The sequence below is a fragment of the Trachinotus anak genome, unplaced genomic scaffold (assembly GCF_046630095.1).
Source record: "Trachinotus anak isolate AG129_WGS33_773 ecotype Australia unplaced genomic scaffold, CSIRO_AGI_Tana_v1 ptg000003l, whole genome shotgun sequence".
Lineage (NCBI taxonomy): Eukaryota > Metazoa > Chordata > Actinopteri > Carangiformes > Carangidae > Trachinotus > Trachinotus anak.
The window spans coordinates 18,023,483-18,038,338 of NW_027273854.1; the positions used below are offsets into that span (position 1 = coordinate 18,023,483).

General features: G+C 42.5%; 1 protein-coding gene across 2 annotated transcripts; it reads left to right on the plus strand.

The window, feature by feature from the left end:
* Positions 1-23: 23 nt before the first annotated feature.
* smurf1 (SMAD specific E3 ubiquitin protein ligase 1) lies at positions 24-14,457 on the plus strand. 2 transcript variants are annotated; one of them, XM_071474263.1, is made up of 18 exons: positions 24-283; positions 6,161-6,199; positions 6,775-6,883; positions 7,083-7,216; positions 7,363-7,428; positions 7,554-7,629; positions 8,360-8,571; positions 8,686-8,770; positions 9,344-9,490; positions 9,890-10,121; positions 10,487-10,590; positions 11,369-11,483; positions 11,607-11,785; positions 11,885-12,022; positions 12,182-12,302; positions 12,546-12,747; positions 13,887-13,962; positions 14,043-14,457. In XM_071474263.1, exons 1-18 carry the CDS (start codon positions 229-231, stop codon positions 14,140-14,142), a joined length of 2,190 nt encoding a protein of 729 aa, XP_071330364.1. In that variant the 5' UTR covers positions 24-228; the 3' UTR covers positions 14,143-14,457. The 2 variants fall into 2 exon arrangements, with proteins under 2 accessions (XP_071330364.1, XP_071330363.1); XM_071474262.1 differs by having other exon boundaries at positions 85-283; positions 13,878-13,962; positions 14,043-14,389.
* Positions 14,458-14,856: the final 399 nt, after the last annotated feature.

The window sequence follows — 14,856 nt, forward strand, 5'->3', positions numbered from 1 at the left end:
AACATGACGTCAGTACGTGCTTGAGCCTGCCCGAAAATGTTCTCCCGTGTTGTGGGGTTTCGAAGGAGCGCAGGACTTTGCCATGAAATAATACATTTTTACCCGTGAGGAAAACAAAAACAAACCGCATGATTTTAAACTGAAGTTCTTCGCGTTCCCATTAAGTGGTGAAACTGTGTTTTTGGGAGACTCCATCGGGAAGTTTGTGTGATCGTTTTTCCCGGAGTGATGTCGAATCCTGGGACTCGGAGGAACGGGTCCAGCATCAAAATCCGACTGACAGGTAAAAAACCGAGACCGAAAGAAAGCGCTTACGGTGCATGTTTTAACTGTAGCTTAAATGTTCACCCTCTAACCGCTACTGTAAAGTGTTGGTTTTAGCAAACCAAATAAGACACCGTGAACTGTCGTTAGGGCTCTCGGGTCTGCCTTTTGCCCAAACATCCGGTTTTTGTGTGGCAAACACAGAAGCACAAGTGCTAGCTTGTTAGCTGAGATGCTAAGCAAATTACCGAAAGGACAGACAAGAAGCAGTTCACTGTCCTGTGGGTTTCACAGCTTGAACGTCCGACTGGTCATCTGTTTTCAGTTCACTAGAAATACCAACGCTTGAAAGCCATGCTCAGAAACTTTATCAGTTCCTAGCACTTGCCTTCTGGCCAGCTAGCGTTAGCTAATAGTAACATTGTAGTTAATGTTGACCGCTAACGCTTGCTAGCTAACGTTACACCCATTTTTTGGGCTGACCACCAGCCTAACCCATCGTCTGACCTGAATGCGACGGGCTCTGTATCAAAGATGAAAGCGATTGTCGAACAACAGCCTCTCTGAAAATTGATCTGTCGGTAGATTTGACATGTTAGCCTAGTTTACCCGTGAGTATTGATTGGCATTTCGCTGCTGTGTCAGCTGCAGCTAGACAAATGTCTGACTCACTGAACTTGTCCTTCCCCAGAGAAGCTTGACACGTTTGCGTCTTCGGGTGCACTGTACGCAACTCAAACATCTCTGTTCGTTTTTGGGTCAGACTCTCCTCTGTAGGGCACATAGGACTCTCTTGCCCTCTCCCTCTCTCGCACTCACACAAAGACACACACATACACACTCACACTCTCTCACTCACACACACGCACAGCTGGAACAATGTTTTTTTTTACTGTAGCTAATGTGACCCCACTGGGCACCCAGGGGCCTCTATTCAAATGGTAATGGCCACTCTGTGCCGCTGGGCAGACGCCTTGTTCTTCTCCTGATTCAAACTTCAGTAAACACCAGAATTTTCTTGCTAGCAGACTTGATGTGGTTTGTATGGACCAGGGTAGGAGGGCACTCCAAGTGTACAATTGTGATGGATGTCTTTTGAGTAAAAGTGCTGCCCTAAATGCTATTCAAGTGCTACTGAAAATGTCCACCATGTGCTGACTGCTTATTTTTCTACTGTGTTCATCTGTTTTGTGAAACTGGACTTCAAGAAAGCAGAGCAGGCATCATTTTGACAAACGGTAGATTCACATATCTGACACACAGATCTTACTTGTTTGCTCATGTCAGTTTATGTCAAGCTTATCTGTAATAGAAAGTATCATATATATAGTGTCTCAATTGGCTCTCAACAGCAAATGCCCTGAAAGAAGACAAGGAAAACCCCTAAAATATAACGTACAGTAAGGGACAGGAGCATGTGCCAAACGGATTCAAAAGTTCGAATATTAAGAAAAAGAGATGATGAAAAATTAATCCAACAATTTTGATTATTGATTCATTGCATGAGTGAGTAAGTCTTTGAGCAAACTGGCAAAAACTCACTGGTTTCAGCTTCTCAAGATGAACCTATATAAATATAAATATCTACAGTTTTTCTTTTTTATATATAGATATTAGTAAGCCGAAAATCTCTCGGCTTTTCACGGCAAAATAAGATATTAGAAGATGTCACTATGAGCTCTGGGAATGTGTAATGGGCATTTTTCACTATTTGATCACACAATTAATCAAGAAATGAATATAGCAAACCCCTATTTGGAGAAATTACTAAATAGAGTAATAGCGCTCTAATCCATCTGGATTATAATAGGTCCAACACTGTATGTGTGTGTGTGTGTGTGTGTGTGTGTGTGTGTGTGTAAAAACCAGTCACTCATTATTTCAGCTTAGATGCAAACAGAGGTTATTGCCCCTGACTGTGTCCCGCCCCCACAGGTATGAGTGGAATTCTAATTGGGTGAGGAATGTGTGATGAGCCAATGGGAGCACAATGCTGCCCGGCTGGCCTGCGCTCTGTTTAGTCTGTCAGAGAGAGCGGTTGTTTGGCCTACATCAGAAAGGCCTGTGTGTCTGTGGCAGGGACACAAACAAAGCCCAGGCAAGTTTGACATTGGTTCACGTTTCAGAGATTGGGATGTGTTTATACAGACATGTTTTAGCCAACTAAGAGGTGATTGTTGTGTCTTTCTGTCCCTGTCACCAGTTTTCGGGGATAAGCTTAAAATAGCTGAAGGAGAAGCGCTCCGGGTATAAGAAAAGTGTCACATTATCCTTTGTAATTTGGTTTAGTGAGATGTGAATGGACAGTATTTGACTTTATAAGGAAATACACTCTGAAATTTGCACATCTTGTTCAGCAGAGTTATTGAACCTAAATACTTATACTGGCAACAAATGTTTGATGAGATTCTTAATCCTGTTTATTTATTCTTTGATAAGCTGTTGTCCATTTCAAGTTTTATTTACATGTACATACAGTGGGATCCAAAAGTCTGAGACCACATTCCCATTCCATGGAATATATAAATAGATGTTTTGTTTAGGAATATTTATTATACTGCTGTTTGTGTTAAGAATTTTTCAGTAATGTTTTACTTAATGTTGATACTTAAAATTTATGTTGATACAATAACAGAAAATTGTGAAAGATGTGGTTTGAATGCAGGGACTTGATCAGGATAATGCAAAATGCAGGAAACGAGTGGGTCAAAAAGTAGGGGGAAAAAGTTGTTCTTTAAAGTTGGGCTTTATTGTGAAAATTGCTGTCGAATGAATGGAAAGGAGAAAAGAAAACAGCGATTCAGCAGGATAGTGTTAATTTGCTCACAGAAGCAACACGTGCTGCTGGGGTTTTAGTGCCAGCTGGTCGGATTGAACACAGACTTGTCCAAGCACCAACACAGGGCAATGTCAGGACAGCAGGTGATGCTCACAAGAGAGGGAGGGAGGGAGAGAGCTGGAAAGAGGGTAGAGGAGTGTGACAATGAGGACTAACTAAAGCGAAAAAAAGAGTAGAAAAAATAAAAACCTTCAACAGGAAATTACATTGTTGTAATCTCCCATGAGTTAATCTACTTCTTTTCTAAATCTGTGTGTGCATTTTAAAACAGAGTCTTGCCAGCTCCATAAGGATTTTAGTATTTATAATATATCACTAGATCTGTGATCGCGATCATTAATCTCAGCACACAGCAGCTTGGCATCTTTGCCAAAGTACTTGTGCATTATCTGTGATTTAAGAAGTTTTAATCAACTTCTAAGATTCTACAGTTTTATGGTTCTTGTCATTTACCTGAAGAATATTAAGTGTTCTCCCTTGATAATGTGCAAGAGCAGAGGAGAAATTGTCAACTCTTGAAATATTTGTGTGAGATTGTTGATTGTGCTACAAATATGTTGTGACTTAAATTCCTAGAGGAGCTGCTCGCCTGGTACAGAAGTAGCTCAGTTTTTCATCATCTCCCTTGAACTCTTTCTGCTTCTCCCTCAAGATTGGATGAATAGAAATTGTGTGGGCCCCCCCCCCCCGGGTTTTTTTTTTAAGAGAGGACAGAAATGCTAAAAAAGAAAGCAGCAGTGGGGGAAATTAAGAACAAGCTGAGTTGTGTGTGTGTGTGTGTGTGTGTGTGTGTGTGTGTGTGTGTGTGTGTGTGTGTGTGTGTGTGTGTGTGTGTGTGTGTGTGTGTGTGTCTTTACCAGCCACGACCTTGGCAGAATGAGGAATTTCCTGAGATGCAGAGAAAGAGCCTGTCACACATTCAGTGCCACAGAAGAGCTGGTCAAGAGGCAGGGGGAAAAAAGAACGATGGGGTGAAATTAGGGGTGTCTCTTTCCTCTGGCAAGAGATTGGAGGGTGAGAGGGGAGGAGAGCACAGCAGTGACAGTGACCGAGAAAGTCCTCTTCTGCTAGTCTAGAGAAGGACACAGGAGCAAACTAGAGACTTGATTTGTTTTTTCCTCTCTCTCTCTGTTGCTGTGTTTCCTTCATTCTGTCTGTGTAGAAAAGATGAGGTCTCGGTGAGGAATGTGTGAGTCAGGAGGAGGAGGAATGGAAGGGGTTGATGAGGAAGAGGGAAGGATATCCTGCAGCCATTCTCCATGGGTTAATCACAGGAAATAGACCAGGCTACACCAGACAGATCCACACCACCACAGTCACCACATCCCAACCCACCGGCCGACTCACTAACTTCCTAAATGGATGTCTGGGCCAAACCAAATCATGCCAGATTTTAATTGGATTTCAAAGCAATGATAACAGTTCAGGTGGCGGAGCAAGTCACCTCTAATGAATAGATCATGAGATTGCTTTTGTTCTCCTGAGCCAAGACAGCCCCACACATCTGGATTTCTGAAACACTGCCAGTATCACCCCTCCATTGTTCAGAGGACAGGTATTTAAGACTGCAATTAACAATTATTGACTTTATTAATTAATCCAAAAAATACTGTCTTGATTACTCTGGTAATTATTTCATATAAAAAATGTCAGAAACTTGTTAATTATAATCTTGCCAGTGCCTGAGGTCACATAATCAGATAACTTGCCTAATTCAGTCAACAGTCTAAAATCTGAAGATATTCAGTTTACAGTCACATTGAGCAGAGAAGATTTCGCTTGAAAAAAGACACATTTGCTAGAAAACTAGGCGAACTGATTAGTGGAGTAGTTGTTTCAGCTCCGATTGTATCCCAAGAGGCTTTATTTAAAGCTTAGGTAGATATATACAGGAGGAAACTGAACCCTCACAAATTCAAAGGAATCTATGGGAAGACACTTTACCCACTTCAAGCCCTCATCTCTCCCACAGCCACCTGGATACAGGTGGTTGACTTGATATGGTTACACATTCTACCTCATGTGTCAGATGTGTGTGCTTTGTCTTATTTTGAAAGAGAAGACCCAAGAAATGGGGCCAAAAAAAAAGAAAAATAGGAGTCAAATTCTCCTGCTTGCTTCTGGCTTCAAAACAAGGCAGTTTATTTTAATTAATTGTCAATGTTGGTTTCTGAAAGTTATCTACTGTAGTTAAATTGCTCTCTCTGAGAGGTGGCTCAGGGGTTTAAGATTCTGACATTAGCTTCCCTCAGAAATCAGTCTTTTGTGGAAAAGAGGTCCATCCACAGCTAATTCATGTTTACATTCTTTGACCACATAAAGTTTCCAATAATGGGCTTACAGGCAAACAACCAGAATTAGCCATTACAACCTGCAGTGTAAATATTTTTGTGGTTTTAATGTCGCCTTGTGTTGCAGTCACTTTTTGAGTGCATGACATCAGCTGTGAATACAAACAAGCAGCTTGTTTTTGTTCAATGTCCACACTGCCCTGTAATCAGGAGTCATGTTTGTGACAGACTGGACATGAACAGGTTTCTAAAAATTAGTTATTGTGGTACAGTTGTGTTTTTACTGTTACAGCAGAGTTAACCTAGAGTTGCATATGCCAGCTGTCGCACCACAAAGGCTGTCTGGCAAACAAATACACACACGCACACAATAAACTAAACACTTAGCACAGTCTTACAAATTCACAAGGTCTTGGTCAGTTTGAGTGCTGCTGTCTGAGTCCACAAGATGATGTGGCAGAGAAGGCATCCTGCCACTCTCACTGTGGGCGGCCTGTGTGCGTGTGCGTGCGTGTGTGTGTGTGTGTGCGTGCAATGGTCCTGAGACTAGCCTATACTTTACTGTTCACTCTGTCTGCATGTCACATAAGTTTTCCTGCTCATTACCATCCCCTGGCATTCATACATTATCCTAACCAACAGTCTTCCTCCTCAGATGTTTTTATCTGCACCAGCATCCATTTGTAGCAGCCTACACACAGTGAGATCATTTACATATTTGTGTGTGTGTGTGGCATTTTGTTCATAATGATTTTTTGTTTTGCAGTATTATGTGCCAAGAACCTCGCAAAGAAAGACTTCTTTCGTAAGTACCTCTATTGTGCTTATTGTCATGTGCATGAATCTGACAGTATGATGACTGGTAAACATGATGAGATGATGTGTTACTGTAAGGATCTGTTTGAATGCCATGAAAAGCTACACTGTAAGCTAATTGGTGTTGCTCAGTTGTTGTGATGTGCTGTGGTCATACTATTCATTCCCACTGTGCCCTCACAGCAGAGCAGGGATGTTGACTGTTGACCTGTGATAGCAGCATAATAACAAGTTTGGCTGCCTGTACACACTGCAGCGACCGACCTACAATCAGTTGTTTGTTCATGTTCTCAAAGTCAGCACACATAATGTTTGCCATAATCAAGTTCTTCCACTGTTTGTAACAGTGTCAGCCTAATAGAATATGTTATTATTGGGTCAGGGGACTGCACAATGCAGGCCAGTCTCAGAAAGATACAGAAAACAATCAAATTCAGCTGAATGTCAGCAGTAATGGAGAGTTAGGTTTATTGGGGAGAGTGTTACATGCAGCACTCAGTTATTATCTTCTTTGTGAGTTAATTTAGTAGATGCAAACAATTAATTTGAGTTATGTGCATGCAGGCCTGCCAGATCCATTTGCCAAAGTTGTGGTGGATGGATCAGGTCAATGCCACTCGACAGACACAGTCAAGAGCACACTGGACCCCAAATGGAATCAGCACTACGACCTGTGAGTCTCTTGCACCACACCCACATCTAGTCTACTGGTTAATGGTTCAAGACATTAAATACAGATACAGATGTTTAGTCATATTTTGTACATAAATCAATATTTAAAGATGAGATCATTTAATAAATGTACTTTTTTTTGTTTCATTGTTTTACTGTTAAAGTCAAGACATAAGGGCATGATGATGTCTCTCTTTCAGCTATATTGGAAAGACAGACTCCATCACCATCAGTATATGGAACCACAAAAAGATCCATAAACGACAGGGGGCGGGCTTCCTGGGCTGCATACGACTTCTTTCCAATGCTATCAGCAGGCTAAAAGACACAGGATGTAAGTTTGTCCTTTTTTTTTTTTTTGTCCAGCCCTCTGATGTTATAAATGCAAACTCACGGATGTTGCAAACAGCCCAAGTGAGGAATTAAACAAAAAAAAAAGGCTTTTGGCTTTGATGCATTTCCTTTCCCCTCTCCTTACAGACCAGCGTCTAGATCTATGTAAGCTCAACCCCTCAGACAGCGACGCAGTGCGGGGGCAGATCGTAGGTAAGGCTGGACACACACATCCGTTATCTTTGGTGTCACTTTTCTCTCACACTGCTCATATTCTGCCCCCCCCCCTCTCTGTCACACTGTCACCACTCTGACCTTTACCACCTGCTTGTTTCCAGTGAGCTTGCAGACGCGAGACCGCATTGGCAGCGGAGGCCCTGTGGTGGACTGCAGAGGACTGTTGGAAAATGATGGGTGAGTGTGTCACCGGACAGTACGCTGCCAGTATCACATAGTTTAGAGAAACAGTTATTGTCACATTTTTAAATGTTTGAATATGTTTCATAGAGTTTTCTGTAACGCTTTCTTAGTTGAAAGATGATTCTTGTTTTAGTCTTTGGATATGTCACATTCAGTGCTTTTTTAACTGTCACTGGTACAATCACATATCAGCCTAAAATTGAGTACATTTCAAAATACTTTTCTTAATTTTCCTGAGGCATGGAAACCATACCTCCAAAAGATGGCCCCACATTTAGCCCAAAAATCACAGAGAGGTGTTTACTGGGAAGTCCACAACAAACAGTTCACATTTTGATCCTCATGAGATCAGTCAGTGATCCCTCTTGTCCGGCATTTGTTATGTTTCTGAATAAATGTCTTCAGGTTCAGGTTTTATCCATCTATGCAATGTAATGTAATTTTAAAAAAATGAAAAAACGCCAGTCGCAGGTTAGTTTCATTTTGGTCTGAAAATTCTGTTAATTGATAAAATTCTGAGATCCCAGATGAAGTTGGACTGAGACCCATTTCGGATGTTTGTCTCTATTTTTTGTTTGGCTGTATGAGTTCAAAATAAAAAGCAGTTGGCCTATCATGTGATTCTAGTAAAACAGAAGACAAGACTTCAGTGGTGTGTGTGTCTGTGTCTGTGTCTGTGTCTGTGTCTGTGTCTGTGTCTGTGTCTGTGTCTGTGTTTGTGTAGGCCTGTGTTTGAGGGATGTTTCAGCGAGGAACCGTTGCCCTACTCCGACTCCACTGGTGCGGCAGGGGGCGGGAACTGCCGGCTTGACTCACCCAGTCAGGAGGGCCGTCTTCAAACCCAGCGAATCAGAGGGCAGGACTCCAGAGGCCATGGCCACACCCCTCAGAACAGACCTCACGGGCACCAACCGCCTGACCTACCAGAGGGATACGGTCAGCCAAAAACACCAAATGTTGCTGTTGCTCTTGATATTTATTTGACCTAAATCTCCCGTGCTGAATTCATAAAGTTGTGTAACATCTTTCTTTGTCTTCTTTTTAAAACAGAGCAGCGAACAACAGTGCAGGGCCAGGTGTACTTCCTCCACACACAGACAGGCGTCAGCACCTGGCACGACCCTAGGATACCACGGTACGATTCCACCCCACTTTACTTACGTAAACTCCAAGCAGAACCTGAAATGAGACAAACCTTGAATAAACCCTGCTGAGAAACGGGGTCATTGCAGCAGCAGAGGATAATACAGCAGATATATACAGTAGCATCTTTGTAATGCTGTGTCATTAGAAGGATTACTCTGTCTTTATGACTGTGAAATTTCACATTCACATCAGGACATGGGTTTAGAAATGTATGAAATTGCATCCTAACTTTCTTGTCCACATCACTTCATGCACCACTTAACAGAAGAGCAAAAATGCTTCAAGCTGTCCCCTGGTGCACAAACAAACATCCTGCTTCTGTTGCTTGTCTTTAGACTAAAACGGCTGAAAATCCTTGTTGTCCTTATTTTTGTTCTGCACTAATTACACCAACAGATTAAGGGAAATTTTTCAGGTTATTTCCTTGGGGCTCCTGAGACTTGACTGGCTTTAGGTCAGTAATGATGGGCTAAGAACATACAGTATGTAGGATTAGAAGTGTTAGGGGAGAAGTCTGTTGAAAGCACAGTAGTCTCAGTCTGGTGACTTGTCACTGGTGCAGGGACCTGGCCAGTGTGAGCTGCGAGGAGCTTGGTCCGTTGCCAGTGGGCTGGGAGGTCCGAAGCACCGTGTCCGGCCGGATCTACTTTGTGGACCACAACAACCGAACCACACAGTTCACAGACCCACGCTTACACACCATTATCAGGTACAGGCATTCACACGCACACAAACACCTGAAAAACTCTCATATGTACCTGAATGGCAGATGAACTCCACACCTGGATGACAGACATCTGACACAAAAAGTGGTTTCAGGACTAATCTGTTGTTAATCTAATCTGTCACTGCTATAATGCTGAACTCAGACTGGATCTGAGCATGACCTACTAACAGTCATCAGCTCTTAATAATGCTGAATCGTGTGTTTTACACAAATGTGGGTTTACAACAGATTTAGCTGCTCTAGGCGAATGCACAGTGTGTAATCCAGTCTGCTCTTTTTCTTTTTTCTTTCTGTCAACTCATCTCTCGCCTGGCACCCTTCCCTCTCATCATGTTGTCTCTTCCCCCGTCCTCCTTCTCCTCTGCTTGTCCCCGTCTCCAGCCAGCAATCCCAAGCAAAGGAATCCTCCCAAGCCCCCCAGATGGATGTGGGGGGTGAGGAGGGTGGAGGCGGAGGGGTGGGCAGCGGCGGAGGCGGAGGAGACGGAGATGTGGCTGCGCGCTACGAGAGAGACTTGGTCCATAAATTGAAGCTGCTCCGGCACGAGCTGTCCTTGCAGCAGCCTCAAGCAGGACACTGTCGCATAGAGGTGTCCCGAGAGGAGATTTTTGAGGTGGGTGCAGATGTGCAGCCGGGAAGGAACAAAGGAACAAAATGAGAAACCCTGCTGAATGCACACGCACACGCACACGCAGACAGATCAGAGAGTCGTACGAATGCAGTGTGCAGAGGGGGTAGATACTTTGAAAGTTTCCATTTATACAGACACATCCACACTCCCCCTGACTCCTACACCAGTCACAACAAACCATTCTTTTAGTGTCTGTAGAGGAGCACAAAGGCAGCACTGATTGTGCCTATTAATAAACAGCGGAGCAGAACATCACAGAGAAAGAGCCGTGTTATGGGTCACATACTGTTTCCTTTGTGTGTCATGCACATCTGTTGATATATGTATTAATGTTGTGTTTGTTATAGGAGTCGTATCGGCAGATAATGAAGATGAGGCCCAAAGACCTGAAGAAGCGTCTGATGGTGAAGTTCAGGGGGGAGGAGGGTCTGGACTACGGAGGGGTGGCCAGGTAATTGATAGTACTAATTGAAAAAGAAAACTATATGAAATATAGTTGAAAATATATGAAAATACTGCTTAATTTGCAGCTTCTTCAGAATAAGGAAAACAAAACTTTAGGAGTGTTGTGTAAAACCACACCTTATTATTTCCCATATCGTCTTTGGCATTATCAGTTTGGACATTTTATTTCCTTAACATCCAGTTAGTGAACTTACCTGATGCAGGCTTTGGTTGGTTAATAGCTGCTTGGCTAGAACCGTTGTCAAGCCTCCATAGAGGAAAAGATGGGACCAAAAACTGCTTTTCATGGTAACTCTGGCTCGATGGCCGGTACTCATAGTATTCATCTTCCTATTTTTAAGCGTCATGGAGGGTTCAAGTGCAATAAGAGTGGCAAGCTATCAAAGGAAAGTTGAGTGTTCAAAATGTTCCAACTCAGACACTAACATCATCGGCCAAAGCAGGTTTCTTTCTTCTTGAAATGTCTGGTTTGTATGATGTTGGCATCATAGTTTGGTATTAGTGGAAATGTTGAATCAGTCTAAACAGGTGATGACCATGAAGCTAGCAAAGAAACAAATGTCATTTTACAGCATTCCCATTACATTCACTGATCTTTAGTAATTTGAAAATATAACATTTTCAAATACAGGAAACAGCAGATCTGACCTCTTAATTTAACCTTTTTGCATTTTAGTCAGTTTTGAGTTGTTGTAAACACTGCACAATATAATCTAGTGTTGTTCAGTTTGCACATTTGTTAACCATGTGGTGGTCATCTTTAGGGAGTGGCTCTACCTGCTGTGTCATGAAATGTTGAACCCCTATTACGGCCTGTTCCAGTACTCCACAGACAACATCTACACACTACAGATCAACCCCGACTCCTCCATCAACCCTGTGAGTCCACACAAACACACACAGTGCACATAAATGAATGTCACCACTGGAAAAAATAAAATAAAAATAAGAGGACTCTCTCTGACTCTCTGTGTGTCTGTGTCTCTCCTTGCTTTCCTGCAGGACCACCTGTCATATTTCCACTTTGTGGGTCGTGTGATGGGCCTCGCAGTTTTTCACGGTCACTACATCAACGGGAGCTTCACGCTGCCCTTCTACAAACAGCTGCTAGGAAAACCCATCCAGCTCAACGACCTGGAGACCACCGACCCTGAGCTGCACAAGAGCCTCGTCTGGATACTGTGAGCACACACGCCTGCACATCAGTCTGACAGCAGAGAGACTTTTATCATCAACACCTCTCTATTTCAGTGTCACTTACTCTAATCCTCTTTATGCAGAGAGAACGACATCACTTCAGTCCTTGACCACACATTCTGCGTGGAGCACAACGCCTTTGGAAAATTTTTACAACATGAACTCAAACCTAATGGGCGTAATATCCCTGTCACTGAGGAGAACAAGAAAGAATACGTAAGGTAAAAACAATGAGACGATTAAATTCCATCTTTCTGGTCGGTATTGTCCTAACCGTGCCCTAGATACAGAGAGTGAACAGTATAAGAGCTGCTCTGCACAGTACCTTTGCCAGTTCATTATAGTATATTTATTTGACCTGCGTTGTTTGTGTATTTCAGACTTTATGTGAACTGGAGGTTCATGCGAGGAATTGAAGCCCAGTTTCTGGCTCTGCAGAAGGGATTCAGCGAGCTCATCCCCCAGCACCTCCTCAAACCTTTTGACCATAAAGAACTTGAGGTACATGTGCTGCCTGTAAACAATAAACCAATTATTACAATGAACAGAGAAAGTGAAATAAATAAAATCTCTTTATTGTATGTCTGCATGTTGGTTAGTTCAGTCTATTTTTTTTTTAGTTTTGAGAAGACAAAAAGGAGAACAGTTAAAAAAAAAATAGATAAATAAAAATCCGCCTCAGTATTAAGTAGTTTTACTAGTCTTAATTAATTGTCTGAATTTGTTCCTCTGCCCCTCGTCCAGTTGATCATCGGTGGACTGGGGAAGATCGACCTTGCAGACTGGAAGACAAACACCCGTCTGAAGCATTGCACAAGTGAAAGCAATGTGGTGCGGTGGTTCTGGCAGGCGGTGGAGGCCTTCAGTGAGGAAAGGAGAGGACGCCTGCTGCAGTTTGTCACAGGCTCCACCAGGGTCCCACTACAGGGTTTCAAAGCGCTGCAGGGTGGGTCATGCACTGGCTCAGAAACCACACACATGTACTCTGCACACATCTCTAATTTGATTTCAACATTTGGTCATCACGTTCAGCTGTCTGTCTTCAAGAAGATAATTATTATACAAGAGACTGTGCACACAGATTAGCAGTGAAACAACTAAAGAAAATTACAGCGGAGGGATGTTTGAGTCTAATTGTTGCACATTTGAGGACATGTTACTTGTGCGTGCACATGTAACAGGAATTTCAAAGGGAATGGAGTTGTGCAAAGATACTTACAGACCTAATGTATATTAAAGCCAGGCAGAGATTCATTTAGAGATATAATTAACAAGTCATTTCATTACTGATCGATCTGGCAACTCTTTTCTTGGTTTATCGATAAATTGTTTTACCCACAAATGTCTGAAAATCATGAAAAATTCCCACTGTGATTTGCCAGAGTTGTATTTTGTCCAGCCAACAGTCCAATTATATTCTGAACTATCATTTCAACAGAGAAGCATCACATTTTAACATCTGAGAAGCTGCAAACAGCAAATTCTGTCGATTTACTTATTGATCAATTGTTGTCGCTGTAGATGAAGTAAGAGGTAGCTTGTTGTTAGCAAGCTCCAAATTCAAGTCGGTTATCTTTGAGTTGATGCAGATAAAGAATCCTTATTTAATGTTTATGTTGTTCTACACACTCACATCCTGCAGCTGCACATTCTTCACTGAACCTATGGAAGACTTGCATAAAAGTCTTTAAAACCAGTTCAGTTAAAGCACATTTGACTGTGTTAGGAAAGACTCCACATTGACAAAATATGGCCTGCATCACATCCAGATACTAGTCTGTGTAGTGTCCTGTTGTGTTTTGTATAAAATCAGTGGAGAGGCATGTCCGTGTTGTGACAGGTGGTTTTGGTCGGGGTTTGGGCAGCTTCTTTTCTTACCCAGCATGCAATTCAGATGCAAACACACAAATGTCCAGTCATTTTTAATATGCAGATACAGTTACTCAAAATACATTCGCAGGACAGTGAAACTAAATAGTTTGCTGAACTTGAGATTTGATGAGTGTTATTGTTTAGATACTGAGTAATGCTGTGTACCAGAGTAGAGCAGTGATAACTAGAATGTATGTGTGTAAGGCTCTACAGGTTCTGCAGGACCAAGGCTCTTTACCATCCATTTGATAGACGCCAACACAGACAACCTGCCCAAGGCTCACACATGGTAAGGACACACAAGAGGAAAAAAATGCTCTTCTTATTGTTTCAGGCTTGGCCTCACTAATTATTCTTCCCTGTCTCTAGTTTTAACAGGATAGACATCCCTCCCTACGAGTCTTACGAGAAACTTTACGAGAAACTGCTGACAGCTGTGGAAGAGACCTGCGGCTTCGCTGTGGAGTGATGACTCCACAACCAAAACCAACATACACACAGTCACACTTGTGCTTGCACACAACTATATGACATTTCACACAAACACACACCTCAACAGAATATCAAGTATACATAGAGTATACAGAGCGGCCAAGCATCACAAGAACACACACACAGTCTCCACCTGCCACCTCTTCACCACCGAACTGTTGGGGGTTAAAGGAGGAAGCACAGCAGGAGGGAAGAAAAAAAAAAACCCAACAAAAAAAAGAAAAGTATTTTAAAAATTTTTCAGATGTTTTGAAGAAGCATTTTTATCCTTCAGTTTTAACAAGCTATGATGTCATTCTTCAGAATGTCTAACCGCCACAAGCGAGTCTCTGGACAGAATCAGCCAATCACATATGAGCCTGCGAACAGAGACGTTGAAGTCAGATGTGTGAAGAACAAGGCGGAGACTGATTGTCTCTCTGTCTGACAAGCTGATTGACTGACTAGTATTCATGCTTCATGTTTAACCACTGTCGTGTATCTGAACGTGTGTGTGTGCGCGCGCATGTCAGACGGTGAGAGTGTGAGATTGTGTTTGTGTCTATGTGAGAGCGTACGCGTGTGTGTGTGTGTGTGAGTCTGCGTGAGAGTGTGTGTGAATGTGTGTGTCAGGCATGGCACCCAGTTATGCTGTTAAAAAAAAAAAAAAATGAACAAATGAGCCTGCTCCTCTGTTTGGTAACTCTTTGTC